This window comes from Pipra filicauda, unplaced genomic scaffold, assembly GCF_003945595.2.
Source record: "Pipra filicauda isolate LSUMZ 115617 unplaced genomic scaffold, ASM394559v2 scaffold50_size3627746_pilon, whole genome shotgun sequence".
Classification (NCBI taxonomy): Eukaryota; Metazoa; Chordata; class Aves; order Passeriformes; family Pipridae; genus Pipra; species Pipra filicauda.
In genome coordinates this window covers 1,131,092-1,153,485 of record NW_024104654.1, presented here as the reverse complement: position 1 = coordinate 1,153,485, position 22,394 = coordinate 1,131,092, and the positions used below count along the sequence as shown (strand labels likewise).

Here is a 22,394-nt window from a genome sequence, read left to right as displayed (position 1 = left end):
TGTTGTAATGGTTAATCTCATGCATTGATAGGGGTATGTAATGGAGGCACTACTTACTTTGGAAGCTGCAGTGGATAATCTGTCTGACTGTTTGAAGAACAGTGATCTTTTGACGGTGTTATCACGGTAAGAGGCTGTTCTAACTAATTTTTTTTCAATATCTCATGATATTAAGTGTGCAGTTATGCAGCCTAACAGGAAAAAATAATTTTGATAAGACTGAGCTCATTTGTAACCTACAGAGAGCTAGATATGAGCACATTCAGCCAAATTTTGCCATAGTTGAAATAATGTTGATACAACTAATGGAACTTTACAATGTATTATAAATTCTGCCTTGCTGCCACTTAGCTATAACCTACTTTAACATCCTTTAAAAATATTGTATTTTTGCACCTTTGTATCATATACCCGAAAACATATCTGGAAAGGAACATGGTTTTTGTAATACTGGTTTCATATAATCTGTCATTCTCAGATGAAATTTTCCCCAAGAAGTAAATGATCATGGTTTCTTCTCCTCAATAAAACTAGGGAGAATTTTGTCCCATGTATACGTGGATTTTGCTGGATGTGTAGACCATCTTTCTGAAACCCATGGCCTGAAAGACGACCTTTGTATATGGAGGAATATTGCAGGCTCCTTCTGTAATATGGCTGTTGACAGTAGTGAGGGTAATTAATAGTAACAACAAAATAGGTAACTTTTTTAAAAAATGTCCATAAGTTACCATGCTTTACATGCAGCACAAAAATACAGGGGCTGTGTTTTTTGACGATGGTAGGCAGGGTGCTGTGTAATGCCAGAACACAAGTAGTGCCTCGTGACAGAGTAAAGAGGGGGAAATATGCTTCTGCTTTCTAAACTAAGAGCTATTTATCTTTCTTTAGTGCACATTTCAGGAAAGAATAAGATGGAACAGAGAATAGAAAACACTCCAGTAAGCAGTGGGATGCAATATACTTTACCCTGACACTTGATTCCATAATTAGATTCTCTTCAATTACTATAGACAGCAGGGGCTCATAGTAGAGTCAGGAATTAGCTGTTCCCGGAGAACAAACTTCCCTTGCATGTATCAGCACAACGTGTTCATCTGTACAGATCATTGATAGGTATTGTCTGGATCATCACCTGGTAATCCATGAGGAGGCATTAGTCATTGAAATTGAAACACCTACACTTTCTGTGAACTACCTTGAAGAAATCTCAGGATACAGGCAGGAGAGGATGCAATGACAGCAAGGTTTCTGAAGGACCTGTACTGGCAGGCAGTCACATGATAGGTTTCTTGAGGATAATCTGGTGTATTTTTTAAGATATGCTGTTTTTTCTGTCCACAGTTCTCACATTAACCAGTAAGCAATTGTGCATTTTGCCTGCCAAGACATGCCAAGTTCAGGGCTTGCTTCACTGATGAGGGCATTTTAAAGACCAAAGTTATTTTCAGTTCTGCCACTGTCCCATTGTATGGGCATTTCCACAAGTCACTTCACAGCTCTGTATTTCTTATCCCCATGTTGTTCTTGTCTATTTAAACTGTAGGCTATTCTACTCTGGTTTGGTGCAGTGCCATGAGAACCTTATTTCTGTCATATCTGTGGGCACTTCTGAAAAAAAAGACAGGCTGCAGCAGACAGTGTGGTGTTTTACTTTTCCTGTTTAAATGTTTATTTACAGTTTGATAAATACTTAGCTTGCATCCAATATGAGCAAGCTGTGCATTCACACATTGTAATGTATGTTATATATCTTGGTTTCAGTTCATCTTCACCAGATTTAACATCAAACACCAAACTGACTGCAAATCGGAAGAGCACAGGACAGCTGAATGTGAATCCTGCAAGTGGCAACACAGCCACTGCTGAACGAAGCAGACACCAGAGGAGCTTCTCTGTACCCAAAAAATTTGGAGATGTGGACAAGTCCTCAGACCCACCACGCAGTGCCACACTAGACAGAATTCAGGCATGCACACAACAAGGCCTGTCCTCTAAAACAAGAAGTTCATCCTCTCTAAAGGACAGTCTTACTGATCCATCCCATATTAACAATCCAACCAACCTACTGGCCACCATCTTCTGGGTTGCTGTGGCTTTGATGGAGTCGGATTTTGAGTTTGAGTACCTGATGGCATTGCGGTTACTGAATAAACTTCTGGCTCATTTGCCACTAGATAAAGCTGAAAACCGGGAGAAGTTAGAGAAGTTGCAGGGGCAGCTGAAGTGGGCAGACTTCTCAGGACTTCAGCAGCTACTCTTGAAAGGATTCACCTCCCTTACTACCACTGATCTCACGCTACAGCTCTTTAGCTTGCTGACTCCAGTATCTCGAATATCCATGGTGGATTCCTCTCAAGCTATAGGTAAAACCAGCATGCTTTCCTCTCTTTCAGTTTATGTTGCATTGACATTTGGTGACAGATCTCATTTGGCTGTCTGAACAAAACCAAAAATGGCATTTTTCTTTCTCTTTTAATATAGCATAATATACTTTTGCTTTGAGCTGGGTGGGCTTTTTTTGAAATTTCGTAACCACAATAACATGTTTCTAAAAAGTGACTGTATTGCACAATAAGGTTTTGGAGGAGAGCAATCATGTATTATTTAACATTTCATTTCTAGGGCTTAGCAGTATATAAAGTTTCTGAGTGCTGACAAAGTAAACACATGTAAGGAGATACTGTCCAATTTTCTATAGCCTATTTTGCTCACTTTTTCTCTTGAATTATTTTCAGACTGTGTCAAATTACTTGATTTTAAATTAGCGCTTCATGGAATTTTCCCTAGAAATACCAATATCTAAAACTGTTGTACACTGTCTAGATAAACTACAATAGCACAATAGTGAGTGAGGAGAGAGGCCTGGGTTATAAAGTTAACACTTTTAAATTCCCAGTTACTTAGCTGAGGTTGTGACCACTTCCTTTAAATATATGTCTTGAAGAGAGTTTCTGCATTTTTCCAGATTTTTACTCCTGTCTTTCAGTCAGAAACACAGATATTAAGACAACTGTCCAGGCTTAACAACTAAGTCATAACAAGCTTAGACACAGAATAAAGGGATGAATGCCATGAACAGCCTGCCCATCTCTAAGCACCTGTGTGGTGCCTGTGTTCCAGACTTTGTTGGGCAATTCACACATAGGCTGTGACAGTACCATCTGGTGGTATCTTTTCTTTTCCCTGAGTACAGAGGCAGACTAGGGAAACTGTGGTCCTAATTTAGGCAACTTGTTTAGTTGTGTAGAACAAGAGGGAATGAATGGTTAGAAAATTATTTTCATAGATCAGATTCTTTCTTTTCAAAAAACAGATGGTGTCTAGATACAATTACTTGACTTCTGAGCTCCCACCTGAACCAGAGCAGTTTTTGTTACAGCTCACTGTTACAGCTGCTGCCTGTAGTTCATCAACTACAGTTCCAGACAGTACTTATGCTATTGACAGCAGCCAGCACTTGGTTGCAGGAACCATCACCCAGCTTCAAAAGCACCCCGTTGAGTAGTCTTAGCTGACCTGTTACATCAGAATTTTGATTCATCATTATTATTATTACCTTGAACAATATAAAACAATGGAAGCTGAGCCTGGCAGCCTGACCAAAACAGTTGTTTATTGATCAATACTCAGTGATTTTCTTCTTGTGTTTTAGCAGCAGTAATGAAAATGCCGCTAGTTAAGACTGTCAATAAGCCAGTTAAGTGGAAAAGATAAACATGATCTCTAACAGGAATGTGCAGTAGTGTTTGCAGAAATAGTTTCATACTTTACAACAGTATTGTAAATGATGTACTGGATTTTCAAATTAAGGCTCCTTTAAGACAAATGTGGAATGGCCAGTGGTGTGAACAACTTGACAGAGTCTGTGTGAGTTTATAATTAATGTAATATCAAAATTGTGACCAGATTTAAAGATCACTGTGGCTCTTGCTGTCCAAAATACACATTTTGTTCTGTATTTTCCTGTTCTAGGATTTCCACTGAATGTTTTGTGTCTCCTGCCCCATTTAATTCAGCATTTTGATGGCCCAAACCAGTTTTGTAAAGATATAGCTGAAAGGATTGCTCAGGTATCAAAATCATTTACTGTTTTGTACATCCTCAAAACTGGAAATGCAGTTGCCTTGTTCTCAATATGTTTTGACATTTATATTTAATTAGGTTTGTTTGGAGGAGAAGAACCCCAAGCTATCAAATCTTGCACATGTCATGACCCTTTATAAAACACACAGCTATACAAGGGACTGTGCTACCTGGGTAAATGTGGTTTGCCGTTACCTTCATGAAGCATTTGCTGATATTACTTTGAGTATGGTTACATATTTGGCTGAGGTAAGTTTTTGAAAACTTTTTACTGTTTTAACTCTTCTGTTGCCTGACAGCCCAAAGAGATGAAGTCTGCCAGCAGATTTCTGGGGGCTCTCTGCTGCTGTTATTTTATAATTAAAAATAAAAAGCAGAAATTAACAGACATAATTGCTATAAAAAATCAATATTGAACACTAAAACAAAAGCTGATGCATCTTAAAGCATCTTACTTCATCAGCCAGTTGGATTTTCCACTGTGAAAGCAAGAGGAAACTGGACATTTATTTAGATCCCACTAAGAATAAGGGAAGGACTAATTCCACAAGGGTTTTACCAGCATAATAAGATATCATCTGCTATATAAGGATCTGGTTCTTGATACAAATTTATATTCATTCCTCTAATACTGAATGGTATCATCTTGCTGCCAAGGTTTTCTTCTGTGTTCATTGCTTACTCCTAACATTTTTCATGCATGGAGTATAGAGCTGATACAGTGTTGTTCCTGGGGATCCAAGGCTCAGTTCAGCTTTCAGCATAAGGCTTCTTGATATTCTGCCTCTTGTGTCAGATCAGTATCAGGACAGCATTTTCTTGTAGGGTTCTCGGATTTATCACTTCCCCACTGAGTGAGATGCCTTCAGTCTCCCCTCCCATCCAGGGAGAAGACAGTTCTGTATTCATAGAATCACAGAACCATTTAGGATGGAAAAGACCTTTAAGATCATCAAGTTCAACCTCAAACCTAACACTGCCAAGTCCACCACTAAACCATGTCTCCAAGTGCCACATCCACACGTTTTTTTAAAATTTGCAGGGATGTCAATGCCATCACTTCCCTGGTCAGCCGGTTCTGATGCTTGGCAATCCTTTTTGTTAAGGAATTTTTCCTAATATCCAATCTAAACCTCCCCTGGTGCAACTTGAGGTCATTTCCTCTCATACTGTCACTTGTTACTCTGGAAAAGAGTCTGACACCCATCTCTCTACATAAATTAACTAGCTTATTTAGAGCAGCTTTATTTTTTGGAGCAGATTTTTTTCCCCCCTCTGCCAAAGGGTCTACAAAAACTCCTCAGGTGTCTCTAATACTGGCTATTGACAGATTTTTCAAGAGCCTGAAAGGCCAGGCTGTGCTCCCACAATCACTTAAGACTTCAGAGCAAACTAGGCTCTGCTACCTCAAGCTGCATTTCCTCACCTGGTTTGCACATGGAGGCTCTAAGTTAACAATCATATATGATAGTTATGATAATCGTAACTAATAATGAAAGCCATGACTCTTCTGAAGGAGACTAAAACAGGACCTTGAGGTTTTTCAATCTGTTTTCAAGTTCAAAGACTCTGAAGAACTATTAGCTCTTTCCATCCTCTAGAGCCAAGTCTCTCCTTCACAGCAGAAGCTTATATTCCTAATAAAGAATTGCTATAAAAATTAAAGTGTTTAAATTCTTTCTCCTTTGCTTTCCCAGCCTTAGGAAAGTGTTTGCCTCTCTGTTTTCCTTCCATGCTCTACGTACAGTCACTACTGCTGCAACATCTCCGCAAAGGCCATTGCTCGTGATCTTGCTCCCTTTAAAACGGGTTTGGGCTTACATGTGGAGACTCCTTCTGTGCAGTTCCCCCTTCCTGTAGACTGGCACCACTCTACTGTATTAACAACAAGTCAGGCAGGTTTTTGACCATAATTAAGACATTCCTCACATAGCACCATCAGCAGCAGGATGACAGAGTAGTAAGCATGACTTCCTTTTTCTGTGTTTACATTGACTGCATCGCTGTTGAGTCATGTCTGAAGAACATTCATATGGGCGTAGAGTAGCTGCCAATCTGGTGAAGTAGCAGGAGACAAGAAGAAACCATCTTGTTCAGCCTGTTATGGCCCTGAAAAAAATTTTTTTTCAGCATTCAGAATGTTTCATCTTTTCATCTTAGTTAACCCCCAAACCAGGATAAACAAGGTGTCCCTGTCTTCTCTAAACTAGCTGTGGGATATACTGTCAATAGGTAAAGCCAAATAGGTTAACAGCCCCTCTGGGCAATCTGCAGTTGAATGTTATAGCCATTGGTTACACAAACTCGGGCTTTAACAATCCTGGTTCAGTCCCCAATGCTTGGGCAGGAGGGAAATTGCAAGACATGCAGTGATTAAGAATAACAAAGGAAATCTGTGTTGCAACAGCGACCCCTCTGAACACACAGGTGTACCTTCAGAAGAAAACATGGTACCACACGTTAAGGCTATGAAAACAAATGCTCTTGGCAGAAGTTAGAAGTTTCAATTATTGCCATTCAAATAAAAGTTTGCATTTAACCTATTTGGTGGCAGGTAATTGCTTGTAATCAAGGAGTATGATTCAAGCATAAAATAAGACATTTCAACTGTGTTATTATCCAAACCTTGCAGTGACAAGCAGTGCTCTTTACTCAGTTTTACATATGATCCATTCATGAAAAATGATAATTTATTCTAGAAAAATATGGGAGTGATCTCAATCTACAGATGAGGAAAAATCACTATTTAATGGTGCAGTAGAACTTTGAACCTCCACTACCAAAATCAGCATACAAACATATTACTGAAAGCTTACTTTTTTATGTTAGATTTTTGTATATTAATTTTTAAAATTCAACCTTTTATCATGAAAGCACACTCATTCTAGGAGCATATCTGAATTGGCATAGGTCACTTTTTAAACTAGTGACTCATTAAGTCCAGGGCCGTGCTTGGACTTAAATAGCTAATGCTATTAATATAGAACAAGGGACAAGAAACCACAGTGCATAGTAATATGCTCATGGTAGATTTTTCCACCTCCTCCTTGTTAGATATAAGATAGTTTGTGATAGAAACATGAGCATTCATAACCTGTTCAAAACCAAGGAATCACTAGAGACTAAAACATTGCAAGGGGAAGCATTCCCTAGATCAGGCCCTATCCCACTGGTGACTTGAATATCAGACAAAATCCTTCTTTATTTCCTCAAAATGTTTGTTTGACTAACATAATTAAAAACTTATAGAGATAAAGTTCCTGCAACAGCTTTCTAACCAGCAAGAGGCACAAAACCTCCATTATTTCCCAAGAATTCCTTTTGCTATCCCAGAAGAGATTGTCTGATGCAGTAGCCTCTGTCAGAGAACAAAAATATTTCTTTCTGTCTGATCCTAATAGAAGGCAAGAAAAAGTCTATAACCCTGTTTTGAAAAAGATTTGCTACGCACATTTTCTCTCTCAATAAAGGTACTGAAGGGCTGAAGGTGTTTAAGGGCTGAAGCATGTTGCCATTTAGTGTCTTTAATTTAAAAATTCATGCTGTCATTTTGTAGATGAATAGATAAAGCGTAGTGAGTTCCATTTATTGTGCTGCTAATGGAACTTGCCCACTTTGTTTTATGAATCACTCGCTTTACTGATGAAAGAAATCAGAAAATACACAGTGGGATAAGATAGGCATGTCCTACCTGATCATTCCATTTTGACTGGCATGAAGTGTTCTCATTCAATAACAGGAGGAGCCTTGTCATTCAGACCAGCAAGGATATCTAAAAAACTGCTAAAGTCCACTTGGATAACAGTTGAAATTTTTCTCTGATGGAAGACATAATGCAGCACAGAGTTTTTATAAGTAATTGTTTTCTTGATCCTAATAATTATAGTAGCCAATGTTAGAAGAACTTTTTTTGCTGGCCTGAATGAAGGATGGTATCTAGTACTGAGTTTCTGGTAACTTCCAGCAATAACATTTGATTGCCTCTGAAATTTGGGGGGGTGGGACAGTACCTGTCACCAGTGAAAGAACATGCTGCCTTCCAGGAAATTTTCAAATGAGACATTTCACACGTATACGGATGTCCGTACATGTCCGAAATTACTGTCATGTATATGTATATATGTATGTATATGTATATATGTCATATATATGTCATGTATATGTCATATTTATATATATATAAGCACAGCTGCACTTCCAAGGTTCATTGTAGTACTACAGGATCTGCACCTAGGTGTCTCAAAATTCCGGGATTTAGATGAAGCCCTTCTTTGTATTAGTCTCTACAATAAGAGAGCCCAGAAACTCCATCTCCTCCTTAAAAGAAGATGTTTCTTTGGAAGTTTAAGCTGGTGAGCACTGGCAGTGAAGTATATTTGGATAAATATTTATTGATGTCTGAATAGTAGTAGTTTTGTTTCTTCAGCATGTTTTCTTTTTTCTCACTGACTTTCAGCAAATGTAGACATAAAAATACACTCTCCTGTTTTTATTGGATGTCCTTCCCAAATTACAGTGTAAATTTTACCTACCAGTTTACTTAACTGCTGAATATGTTTTGTGGATAAGTTAGGGCAGGCATATATAAAATGTAACAGGCTAGCATTTTTTCCAACTTAAGCTTTTTTTTACTTCACACCTGTATCATTATGAGTTGTGAAATGATTGCAAAATGGCATTGCAAAATCAGTGAGTGAAGAGAGATTAACAGTACAAATGGTATTCATGAAATTAGTAGCTTTTTCCATAAGAAGAAATGTCTCAAAATTTAGTTACATTCACTTTTCTCTTTTTTGTAACAGCTACTAGAAAAGGGCCTTCCTAGTATGCAACAGTCCCTCTTACAGATGATCTACAGTCTTCTTAGTTATATGGACATGTCAGCTATTCCTGTGAAACAGTTTAATGTGGAAGTGCTAAAAACCATTGAAAAATATGTACAGGTAAATACAGTATTTTTTATTATTTTAATATAGGAACTTAGCCATATTTACTATCATAAGTTGATTTTCTTTATAAGAATTTAAGACTAGATTAGCAGGGAGGGCTGCAACTGTCTAGTGTGGGACCTAGTTTACAGACATCCTGATGCCTCATAGACTGTGCATTCCCAGATAAGATGCCCAGCTATATGTTCACTGTGTGGGAAGGGCTAAGCTTCAGCTGCAGAACCTTGCAGCAAGATTAATACCACAAAGAGCCTGGATGAGCAGTCTTTAATTATTAGCATGAGGGAGATGAGGCAAAAGCACTTCCCTTCAAAGACCTCCATTACCTAATTCCTGACAAGTGAAAAATACATGTTTCTACTAGGAATTCACAGTTGTAAAGAACCTGTATCAAGTCAGCTTTTTTATTAAATGGGGATTCTGCAATGGCCCTTATATTTATTCATACTGATTAAGGCATTCAGGTAGGAGATTTTAAATCCTTTGCCAAGTTGACCTTGCCCACAGGTGTCTCAGGCTGCAAGCCACTTCCCTAACAGTGACACCTTGGGCAAGTCTTGGTCTCTGCTGTTGAAATTATTCTGCAAGTATGTACCTTGTCACTGGCCAAGACAAAGAAAGAACAGGAATATTCCAATTCAATTTTTTTATTATGTGGTAAAAAATATGACTGTAAAATGTAAACAATCTTGAATATGTGTGAATCTTACTTTCTGTTTGCTGATTAAATATACCTATTTCTAGAGTATTCACTGGAGAGAAGCCTTGAATATCCTGAAATTGGTAGTTTCTCGTTCTGCCAGTTTAGTTCTACCTTCCTATCAACATAGTGATCTTTCAAAAATGGAAATACATCGAGTGTGGAACAGTGCCTCCAAGGAGCTACCAGGGAAGACTCTAGAGTTTCATTTTGATATTTCAGAGGTACTTCATGTAATTTTGCTACTTAACACCTTAATTGAGTTATTTGATAATCCTAAAACATGTGTTGCAACTCCTTAAGAAAGCTGAAAAATTAGGAAAGGAAAATTACCAAACTGAAAGTCTCTTCAATTATTTTTGATTTTAAGTGACATATTTAGTGACCCATGTTGGAGGGCTCTTTTCAAATGTTTACTATATTTTTTTTTTTGTTAAGGAATTACTAGTTGCATTTAAAACTATCTGGTGAAAAGCTGTGTTGAGTTATGCCAACTGTAATATATATATGCATGCCATATGTATAAATTTCCCTTGCAAACATTTTATACTTGGATGCCAGTGTTCTCTGTAACTGTTAAAGACAGAGAATGTCCTTTGAGGAACTACTGCCTGACTTCTGACTGGACTCTTACAGCAGTCTTTATCCTGCAAATCCTGTGCACCTGATAACTTTTTAGAACTGAATGGTCCTATTGACTTTAATGGGCAACTCACTTGTTGTTATGAAGCTGTAGGAATTTTTTCAGCATTATAGATTTATTTTATATAGATAATAGTGAGCTATTGAGATTAAAAAGAAATATAAACATAAAAAGGCATCTGGTACTATGTGCTGTTCATGTAGGTACAGTTCTAGAACATACTGAGCATCCAACAGTCAATCCAAGAGAGAATTTCAGTATTTGTTGGAAAAGAGCCAAAGTGTTCAGCACTCGTGGGAAAAAAATATTAAAAAGCATGTGCAAGAAATGTGGATTTCCAGTAAATTTCATATGCTTTCTGGGGGTTTTATGTGCTCTTATGTCAGAAACTAGTGTGACAGTTGCTTTGAGTATTATCCATCCATGAATATAAGCAGTAGCTACTAAATATGGCAGTTGTTACTCAGACGTTCACAGTGGAAAATAACAAACATATCAAGTGACATGAAATTTGGTGCACTCCTTGTTTTATCCTTGTATATAATCTTCAGAGTAATCTTTTCCTCCAACTGAAGCAATATGGCCCTTGTAAATTCATCCTGAGGCATAGTACTAGGGAATATTAATCTCTATTTAAGACTCCAATTATTGGAAGACGGTATGATGAGCTGCAGAGTTCTTCTGGACGAGATGGTAAACCCAGGGCAATGGCTGTCACCCGAAGCACTTCTTCAACCTCATCAGGATCTAACTCCAATGTCCTTGTTCCTGTGAGCTGGAAGAGACCTCAATACTCTCAGGTACGTATCCCACTGTTCATTAACAAGTTGCATTTACAGCAGCTGAATTAACACACACTTAGGTTCCTAAATACTTGTGCCCTGTGCAGTGCTCCTGGCTGGCTGGGAGAGGCAGCACAATATCTGACTGTGTGTGCTTTCTTGGACTCAAAAATGGACTGAGTTATGTCTGTTTTTCTTTCAACTTGCAGGAAATGTATCTTTTTAAGGCCTGTTAAGTCTAGCTCCGATTTAACTAAAAATGACAAATGAGTTCAGATATTAGCAAGGAGAGCAGATAGATAGCATGTATAACTTTGAAAGTGTTCCTTTCTTGAGAAATTGAGTAAAAAACCCAATTTTCCTAAAAGTGATCTTTGATTACCTTACTGATTTTGGTTATCTGCCAGCTGGAATAAAACCATGCAGAATAAATGTAGTTATTACTCTTTTCTTTTTTTAATACACCAGGTTATATAGCAGTGACCAAAAGAAAATTATGCATGTGCTTAATTTTAAGCTTCTGAACTGTCTTTTTAAAGTGATGCATATGATCCAACATTTCCTTATTATGCTCAATGGAATTCATTGACTAATTTAAATATAATAAACAGCAAAATCATTAACAGCTATTTTTGTTTCCTTGATGCATAGTTGCTCTGAGAGCAATCCTTTGAGCACTTAATGACTAATTCTTTGGTTGGTTGGTTCCTCCTAATTAAAAATTGCTAATGTATGTTTCTAGCCACCAGGAGAATGAGTGGTTAAAAAAATGCTCACTTGAGAAACACCTTGTTTTCTAGAAAAGAACAAAGGAAAAGCTGGTGCATGTCCTTTCCCTGTGTGGTCAGGAAGTTGGGCTGAGTAAAAACCCTTCAGTAAGTAGCCTTGTATTGACCATTTCTTTGTTTCATCGTGTTTCATTACTTTAAAAGTAAAGAACTGTGTTTCCCGGAGTTGCTGACCACATTTGCTTAGTTTTCATGTTACATTACTATCACTGTCCTTTGTACTGGCCCAGGCTGCGTTTCTCAGCATTTGGACCAGTGAGTGAATGGCCCTCTCACTTAAAGCAGACTTACTGTCAGAGCTATGTGTGGGTTTCCTGTGAGAGATCTGTGATGCTATAGGTTTTAGTTATGCCATCTCAGTGGGAATAAAGTAATGACCTCTGGTATTACAAATCTAGAACCTTTACAAAGTAAAAAAATAAATTAAAGAAATGAAATGGGGGGAGGGTGTGTATGTGTCTGATTTTTCCATTACACGGCAGTTCTGATGTTACTCTTTAAAAATTAATATTATCTGGTGCCAGGAAATGGACAATAGATCATCCATAGTGGGAAGCTCTTAAAATAGTTATTAAATATTTTCTACAGAGAAAGGAAAATTTCTGAATGCTTTTGAAAATGGTGTATGTCACTTTATTATGGAGAACAGGTCCTTCATTTCTGCAAGACAGCAACTGTTTAATTTTTGCAACTAAATTGAAGATATAAGTATATTTAGTAGGAAAGAAAAAATTAGAACTTGTTGTATTTTCTAATCTTGACATATTTTGAACATCTTTTTAACTAGAGGGGTTTTTTTATGAACTTACTGTCATGCCCTTGACAGTATTTTCTCTGCTAAGTTCTCTGAATTTTGTTCCTATGTATGTATACAAACATCCAGGCAACATCAGTCTGCAGCCATTAAGAGGTAGCTGTAATATTCTTGGATGTGTTCCCACAGTATGAAGTTGTTTCTTTGTACAAGTTTAATCTGAAGGCACCTGTCCAACATAAATAATAAAGAGTGTTCTAAAAATACTCAGTGAAGGAATTAGGTGTGTACTGGAAAGAAGACTTCTGAATAACCAATTACAGCTTTTACGAAGAAACAACCAGAGGGAACAGTTTGTTACAAGAGAAATCCTTTAAATTGTAGGTGATTTTTTCTTCCTGTGGTGATTTGGATCTGATGGAGCACCAGACGAGCTTGGTGTCTTCAGAAGACGGAACAAGGGAGCAGGAGAACATGGATGATTCAAACAGTGAACAACAATTCAGAGTCTTTAGGGACTTTGATTTCCTAGATGTTGAGCTGGAAGATGGGGAGGTACAGTATATTTTCTTTGAAACAGCTTTTTTATTAAAACACTTTTATACTCTTTCTACTAAACACTACTCTTCTTGTAACATAAAACTTTAACTGTTTAACTATAAACTTAATTTTGAGTTCGGACTGTTTATAATGTTCACTTAGTGTTTATTTAAGTAGCATAACAGTAAAAGGCTACCACACCCTTCCTTTCTGAATCTACTTTAGGAAACACTGCAACACTGTTACTGGAAAATAAAGCCTCTGTTCTAGTACCTTTTCAGTGAATTTACTTTTAAGTGAATTTATTTTAAATACAATTTATAAAGATCTAAATTGTTAACAAAAATATGTTTGCTTATTAAAAACCTATAAAATGAAATTATTCCAAATCAGTTGGTTCATAAGTAACCCTCTAAAACACTAACTCAGGCCTTCAGGCTGCTGTTATTCCTGCAACTGCTGATGAAATCACTAATGTTTAGAGAGCTATACCTTCCATTCTGCTTAGATGTCTGGGATTTCATCATTTCCTGCAGGAGCTAAACAAAATTCTGAGGGCCCAGATCAAGTCTTGACAGGTGAAGCCTATCCGCTCACCTTGAGCTGAAACTGCTGAAGGGAAAAAGTTGAAGAACTGCTGAATTTTTGGGGTACACCCTTTAATTTCTTTCTGTTTGGTTGGGAAAGCCCAAAAATTAATATCCATTGCCAAACAAATCTAACATTTTTGTTGGTATTTAAAATTTCAGAAATTGTTAGCTCTTTTGAAGGACTTAAGGTGCAGATGTTCGGCAAACTGAACAGTTTAATAAATTGTCTTGTCATAATCTGAACTCAGTGTTAACAAGAATTCTCTCAGGCATTGCTCTTAGCCCTGAGAAGAACAAGTGTACAAGTAGAAATAGTAATTTTTCTACCTATTTGTATTCCAGTAGTAAAATAATTTTAAGGTAAACAGACCCCTCAGGTGTGAACTCATGTACATCTGAACTTTTTCTTTTCCAATGAAGAGAAAGATGAGGGAATGGAAAAAAATGTCACTAAGTCCTTATTTTTCCAAGTCTTGAATTTCTGTATCAAAATATAGTAATTTTGGCTCACAGCTGCCCATGAGTTTGCTAAAAAAAATAAAAGGGTAGCTGGCAGCAATGATTGAAAATACATTAGGCAAATAATATGAAGGATCTCTGATGCTCAAAAAATGATAAATGATAAAACAACGCCAGGTTTTTTGTCAAAAATATACTGGCTGCAGTAATTGTTGTGTCTTAAATGCTTTCAAGATACTACAAGGATTTGACACTGCAATTTTGACTGAATATAACTTGATAATTTTTTGTCTACTGAAATTCAGGAATTTCTTCTTTCTCTTCACCAGTTAAAACCATACAGAGAGCATATTGTGCAGAAGAATTCCTACCAAAATGAATTTACCTTCATGGATTGTGACGCTGTAAAGATTTCTTTTATACATGTGGCTAATTTCAAGACTGAGGCCTAAATTAATTGATATCCTAATTGTCTTAAATTGGTCATGAAACAGATACTAAGCTTCTCTAGTTTTATATGAAGTAAAATGAAAAATGTAGCCTTTTACTTGATACAGGTTTTAAATTGCCATGGATCTGAAGCCTTGCGTTCCACAGTTTAGTCCAGACTGACTTACTAGTTTTTTTAAATTAAATAGATACTTTAGCCAATTCAGACCTGGTTCAAGAGTCTACTTCCTTAAGCTAGCAAGAGCAACATCAAAAAAATCATCCCCAGACCACAAGATGTACCTGTTTGAAATTTGATAAAGATGTGAAAGCAAGTAATAGTTATTTTCAAACTTAAAAGATAGGCTGAAGAGTTGAAGTTTCTGTGATAATATGTTACAATTGTAGGCAAATGTTTGTCTATGATGTCTTTATTACAGTAATTTTACATAGATTCTTTCTATTTGTTTTTCTGTCTGTTATATCTGCTACCCAGGAACTTCAGGTAAGAATGCTACTTGAACTCAGATGTGCCAGCATATGTTATGCCTTCTTGCAAATTTGTATTGTAGAATAACATCATAGTTTTGCTGTTACCTCCCCCCTTCAGTGTGTGCGTGGAGGGGTGGGGTGTGCTTGCATTTCTGACAGGTGCTTCATTTTTTGTCTTGTATTAGAAATATTTTTGAGGGTTTTTTCAAAAATTCTGCTTCATTTTAAGTTTGCTTTTGACATGTTCAGCAGTCTTCACAAGTTTTAAAATATCTTACTTCTAGTATCAGTATTTTTCAAATTGAGCCATTTCTCCTTTTGGTATCTTTGTGCATGATTAATATGTAGAAACTTCATTATTTATAATAGAGTAAAGTTTGGGCCTTTTGTTCCTATGGGCAAATTATATATAATTTCTAGCTTTTCAGTTGTGGTATATTGTCTTCTGCTAGCATCTTGCTAAAGCTGATGCCTGAGACCTCTTAAAAAAGTGCATGCCAGACTGAATTTAACTGAATAAGTGAATTAGTTTCTACAGCTGAATTTAATTCCTCTGTGTGATCCTACCAACTTTGCTGGACTCATTTACTTTCTTAAGAAAACTGAAAAGGCACATCACCGGTTGCCAGTTTGGGACCTAAAGTTGCAGTTTATCAATGTATAGAGAGAACTAAAATGATAGAGAATTCTAATGAGTTGTACAAATTATAAAAAAAAATCAGCAACCACAGTAATTTGCATATTGGTTTCTGATAGTCTGTACATCAGTTATTTTGCAAACACAGCCCCCAAAAAGTGTCTGCCTCAAACTGCCTGTGCTCTAAAAGCTGTATCCATATGGAAATACTGCCTTACTATGCAATTCCACAACACTTATGCCTATACCCTACAATATCTGAGCGATTCCACTAACTTTGCATACTTTGTCAACATGGTAAGGATGAAAACTTGTGTGAAAGAGGTTTTGCATGATTCTTACTGGCTCTACAGAGGATCTTTACTGCTGTTCCCCACATAGGATTACTTCCCTTTTTATTGCGCTGCTGTCTCTCTTTTCCACTGGGTTGTGGTAAAGTTTAAAGCAGCTGCAAAGGGCACATCTGATCCTTTACCAGAGGGTGTCGATTGTGAGAAGTTCTGTGTGGTACTTGCTCACTGCTGGCCAGACACATTTATAACATGTGGCTGTATTCCTCTGAATTGATGTTTATCACTGGTGACTTTCCAGATAGGAGATAGCTTTCCTCCTGCTGTAGATAAAAATCAACAGCTTCTCAAATACATCTTTGCTCTTGTTAACTATGAAAGAAAGATTGCTTTCACAGACTCCAAAAACAACAACTCCATCTTCATAGACACATGTTGACCTCTTGTTTAAATTCATTATGATTATAAGTGCCCCTGTAGCAAACTTATGCTAATCCAAATACCATAGGTATTTGAGTTACACTGTTTCATCTCTATTTTTCCCTCACTTTTAATTCACTGCCCCTTCTAACTGCATGCCCTGGAAGTGTCCCTTTTCATTTTTCTTCTTTTTGCTGGCTTCCTTCTTTAAGACATCACAGAATAAAACTGCAACAGGACATATTCCCCCGGACATTGGTTGCAATGTTTACCGATAGCTTTACTAGGCATCATGAGGATCAGGGTGTGATGACCGTCATCTTTTCTTGCTTGCTTATTTGTGTCATTTTGTCATTTGTTAATTCTGTAACTGATGTGTTTGTGGAGGATGTCTCATTGCTGCATGTATCCTACAGCCATTGTGGGGTAGGATGGACAACCAAAGAACTTGTTAAAATAAATAGCTTGGAACTGAACAGTCATTTTTATGGTTTAAAGAGACCTAACTTCTTAAATCTTAGATGTGTTCTGCTCTCTTTCCACACAAAACTACCATATGATACCAGGATGAAAACACAGGGTTCTTCCAATAATATGTCAGGCTTCATGACAATTTCATGTTCTTGATTATAGTGCATTCCTTAGTTATAAATGTTCTTTTGAATTACAGTTCTTGGATTTCTGGGTTGCCTTTTTCCTTAAAAATATTTTTTTCTGTTTTTATCATGTTTGTTCGTGAACAGTGAGCTTAGTGTCACAAAACTGAACTTCCCCTCTCCCTCAATTCATATTCCACGATCCATTGCATTAAAGGGTAATGATGAAAAGTAAGATCAATTTGTGGAAGTTTGTTGATTGTTAAGGAGGTAAGATTGCAGTGTAATTCATTGCACTTTATGCAGTTTGGTCCTCATTCAGTAAATGTCTGAGTACTCCTGAATGGGGGTTACTCAAGTGTTTAAAATTACAACTCTGCTTAAGGGACCTCACTCAGCTGAGACCTCATTCTCTATGATTGCACATAATTTTGATCTGCAGAAGCCCAGGAAATACTCATAATCAGTGATTGTTTTTTAGGCAGAACTATATTTTTGTCAAATTGATATTTAGAAGATCACTATCAGCTTGAATTTTCACCAATTGACTTGCTTGTTTAAGACTGTTGCAACTTACAGAGAGTCTTGTTTTAAACAGTCAGCCCTGAACCTTAAAAAGAAACATTTTTCTCTATAAATTTCCTTCCCATTTTAATGCTGGATTGAGGGCTTTCACCTAGATAAAGTACCCAAAACTGCAGCTGTATACTTTTGGGGAGACCTTTCTTGATGTGTGAGGCCCCTTTTGCCTCTGTGGGTCTGTGGCAGGAGCAGTTGTGGATGTGGTCCTGCATTTGCTGGAGAGGAACCTGCCCAGACATAGGAAGGGAGTGAGAATTAGGAAAAAGGCATACAGTCCACTGGAAAATATCTAAAGTAAAAAAATGGAAAAATGGTGGAAAACTAATTGTCATTTTTGTACATGAAAGAAATCAAGTGATCAGTTCACCAGCCTTACAAATGGTTATACAATTTGCTTAATGCACTCAGCTTTATGTAACTGCATGTGGGATCAGAACTGAAAGTCAGTATAAAATGGTTGGTCGATTTGACTGTGTCCTTTTTAAAATGTGCCATCTCAGGCAATGCTTATCAGGCTGCTCTCAAAATATAGTTTCGAATAATTCAAATATATTCAAGTTACAAAAATAAGCAATACGGCCCTATAATAAAAGTTTAAAAGGTGTGCTGCTTTAGGTGTCACATTTTACGTGTAAAGGAGGGGCTTGTTCAAATCTACTCACCATTATGGTTATGTATATAATGCAAATAATCTAAAATCTATAACATAAGTTTTGCAACTGAACCATTGTTTTGAACTGTGCTCCTAATACTTTTAAACACCATGGAAAAATCCCCTAAAATTGCTTCCAAACTTTTCTTTTGCCTGTCATTGCTCTACTGGTATTGAGGAGTGTATATATGGACTTACAAAACCAAATTCTTAAATTAGCAAGTGCATGAAAAACATCTAATACTGAAAAGAGTGAATGCTCATTTAACTACCATTTCCACGCTTCTGCTCTTATCTCCAGGTGATCAAAAAAATAATGCTTATATCAAGTTTTTATTATATTTTTGCATAAAAGTATTTCTGGAGCTAACTTTGATTAGGTCTTTGTATATGATCAGTTTTAAATCAAGAAAGCTGACCCTATATCTGATTTCAGGGTGAAAGCATGGACAACTTCAACTGGGGAGTGCGCAGACGGTCCCTGGACAGCCTGGACAAGTGTGACATGCAGCTGCTGGAAGAGAGCCAGCTCTCGGGGAGCACGCCCAGCCTGAACAAAATGAACCATGAGGACTCCGATGAGTCATCAGAGGAGGAGGACCTGACCACCAGCCAAATCTTGGAGAACTCAGACCTAGTAAGTTGCAAACTTGAAATTTAAGAACAAAAAAAGGAGTTGTGTTTTTAAATGAGATGGGCTTTTAGTTTCCTCTGCCCAGGGGCAACCTAATCAGCTGAAATTGGTGGGTGCATTTTCACTTATTTGCAAAGGTAAACAGGAATTTTAATGCAAAGTTTGAAACACAGGAAACATATCTTATTATTTGCCCCTTTTTTACTATATGACAATTTTGCACAATTGGCCAACAGTAATCTTTCTGATGTATTTAATGCTTAAAGAAATAGAACAAGACTCCAGGTTGGTAAACAGTGTCAGATTTTCTTTGTTCACTTCAGGGATGTTTTAAATAAAATTTTTGTGCCAGAAACATCGAAAGCGTTGTGTCTGTGTACAGGCTGAGAGCCATCATCACTGCTCTTTAAGACAGTGTCTCCTTTACATGTTCATGAAAGCAGTGTGTGGTAGGGTAGCTGTATACTTAGTTCTTCCATGCTTCTGTTGTCTTTTAAACAGATTATAAATCTTTCCCCATCTGAGGATGCAAATCATATTGACTCACTTTCTACATCATGTGACACAACCTCAGCAGACCCTCATCATTTTAATATAGGAACATCGAGCTTTGAAGTGTCTTTGCCTGATATGAATAATCTCCAAGTGTCTGAAGGAGCTAAGGTGAATACATCTTTTTCTTTCTTTTCCAACTGGACTGTATTTTATATAAAACTTTTACAAATTATTTTTGCTTATACTTTCATAAAGGATTTGATCTGTGAAATCAAATACATTCTGGCTTCCTCTGTAAATATCATAGTACAATACATTCAGGCAGTCTTGCACTTTCATACTGTTTCCTTTCTACTTATACTTTCTTCATTAAAAGATTTTATTTATTGTTTCTTAAGTATATTGTGCTACATATGCACCGAAATAGTACAAGCTCATTGGAAGACAAATTCATGAACTGGCTACAAGTTACAGCCCCAAGGGAATATTCTTTCGTTCATGCTGATTTAAAAGAATGATATGCCAACTCATGTGGTGGGTGTATGCGTGTATTCTCTGACATTTTTTGTATGTGGGGACCTATTGTACAGTTGTGTACACTGGATTCAGTACTTGCCTTTTGGCAGACACTCAGAAATTTTAAATTCATGACTGCAATATTAAGCTATCCGGGGGGGGAAGGCAGGATTTGCAAGCATATGACAACCATGTTCAGCACAGTTTATTTCATAGAATTGTATCAGAAGATGAACACAGAGTAAGGCTGGTAAATTATTATCAATATGGTGATGGCTTCTTTAATTTTTTGTTTGATAATACTTGCTTGTGAGAGACCAGGTGAACCTACCCTTCTCAGTGTCCCTCCAGAAATATAATCTGGGGTGAGGTCTGTGTGTGAATTAGTGACTTTATGATACTGTTGCCTTATGTCAGTAAAGCTTCTCTGTCATGTCTAAATTCTGCAGAAAGAGCAGTGTATGAGCAGGAGAAGAATATGTCTTGTGTAATCATTGGCTGTCATTCCACTTCTTGCCCTTGGTCCCCTCCAAATGCAGCCACACAAAAAAATTGATACAGTATTGCTAGCACTGCATATAACAGAAGTAATGGAAACTTTATTAAAGAGGTCATAGAAAAGGAGATTGGAACTGTGCTGAGTATTGAACAAATTGTTTGTGTCAGAAACCTCTGCAGGAAGAAGAAAGGACAGAAGGAGGGTAAGGATAGGAAAGGAGGGAAACTTCTGAAAGTAGTGGTTTTGGAGAAGGTAAACTCATTGTTTGTCAAAACAAGTAGACAAGTAACAACCATAAACAGCACAAGTTGGCAGAATTTCAGTTCAGGAAGCAGCAGTCAGAACAGATATGTTTGCAGGTGGTGACTGCAGCTAATCTCCAGCTGCAGTAGCTGTTGGTACATACATTAAGAATTGCAAATCACAGTTCAGGAGTCTCATATATGCCTGAGGGTTTAGAATCTTTACTGTCAAAATTTCTTTAATGGCCCATGGGCCAATGTTCATCCAAAAAATGAAAAACTTTAGAAAAAATGAGTGAAGAATGTAAAATCACAGTAGTTTCTTGTGGGGTTGACAGGCAAATTCAGCTAGTCCTCGTATAGGTTTAGATATTGGTGAAAAACATAACCCAGGTTACTAGTCTTACAAAGTTGTTTGAATTGATAAACACAGATTGCCTTCTTAGTGGTTTTTTGCCTCAAACTTATTTTCTACTAGTGTGCACACTTCTGTATTTTTACTCTAAACACATTGGAGTCAATATAAACAAAATTAAAATGTCTGGGTTTATATTTATTCTGAGGAATAAGTTATCCAGTTTTTAGTCAGAAAACTTGAAATTTACACCTAAATAATTTTTACATAATTTGATAACACAAAACCTGAGCACTTTCCTGTTTCTCTTTTCTTCTGAGTTCTTCTTTTCAGAGAGGTGATGGTATGTCAGCAGTGCAGAGGAAAATTTTTGTTACTTCTTTAGCACTGTACAAAAATGTTTAGTTGTTGCATCATAAGCAAAAACAAAAATATCACCTCAACCTTTAAATAGATGCAGCAAATGAGAGAAACAGGCTGATTATATAGGCCTCTTCTCAAATGTTTGAGTGCTAAAATCCAGATATTGTTAAAAGCATGGAATCAGTTAAACTTATTTGCTATTAAAGATAGTGATCACAATAATTAATATAATACTTAAAAGCTGTTAGAAGACAAATGGATAATGCTATGAGGGATACAAAGATTCAGATGGTGCTCTGTTATGTATTTTTCAAGTTATCTCAACTTACAGATTTCTGGAAGTATACTACAGTCCTGCATGAATATTCAGAATCTACTTTTTTATTTTGCTTTTGGGGCATCATATTGGACTCCAGTGGGTGAAAGGTGTTTGCTTCCTCTTTCTTCCTGCCCTACCCTATCCTCTCAAAATGTATTTTCCTCATACAAACACTGTCATTGCAGTGAAGAAACCAATGATTCTTTCAAGCTAATATTTAATATTTGAAAGTGGTTAATACTAATTACTTCTTGAAGAAGCATGAAACATTTACACTTCTTAGCAGCTGATCTGGTTCCTATTCTGATAATTCAGCCATATAGCTTTTATTTCTGTTTTCAAGATGGCTGGTGCGCTAATTGATTTCATTCACCCTGAACTCAGGACTGTTCCTCTCTCTTTTGCTTAGAAAATAAAGCAAACCAAAAAAGCATTCTTCTACTTAATTTCTGATCCTGTCTTTTCTGATATAAGTCTTGTTTAATTTTTAGAAATGCAAATCCCCAGATTTTATCTGGGATCCAAGCAGATTTGGTAAACTGAAGAGGGCCACTTTTCTCCTTTAATTCCACTTGCCACAGA

At 36.9% G+C, this 22,394-nt stretch overlaps 1 protein-coding gene across 7 annotated transcripts in view; it reads left to right on the top strand.

Moving 5' to 3' along the window:
* The window catches only part of FRY (FRY microtubule binding protein), a 207,861-nt gene that overhangs the window by 164,913 nt on the left and 20,554 nt on the right, over positions 1-22,394 (top strand). For 6 of the 7 annotated variants that reach the window (XM_039386873.1, XM_027728918.2, XM_027728919.2 and 3 more), the window contains 12 exons: positions 32-126; positions 1,765-2,366; positions 3,976-4,073; positions 4,165-4,335; positions 8,889-9,029; positions 9,780-9,959; positions 11,017-11,178; positions 11,961-12,035; positions 13,087-13,257; positions 15,217-15,225; positions 18,826-19,026; positions 19,525-19,686. In XM_039386873.1, the coding sequence (XP_039242807.1) occupies positions 32-126; positions 1,765-2,366; positions 3,976-4,073; positions 4,165-4,335; positions 8,889-9,029; positions 9,780-9,959; positions 11,017-11,178; positions 11,961-12,035; positions 13,087-13,257; positions 15,217-15,225; positions 18,826-19,026; positions 19,525-19,686 (2,067 nt within the window). Of the gene's footprint in view, positions 1-31; positions 127-1,764; positions 2,367-3,975; positions 4,074-4,164; positions 4,336-8,888; positions 9,030-9,779; positions 9,960-11,016; positions 11,179-11,960; positions 12,036-13,086; positions 13,262-15,216; positions 15,226-18,820; positions 19,027-19,524; positions 19,687-22,394 lie in introns of all 7 variants that reach the window. The other variant, XM_027728915.2, reaches the window with a different exon arrangement.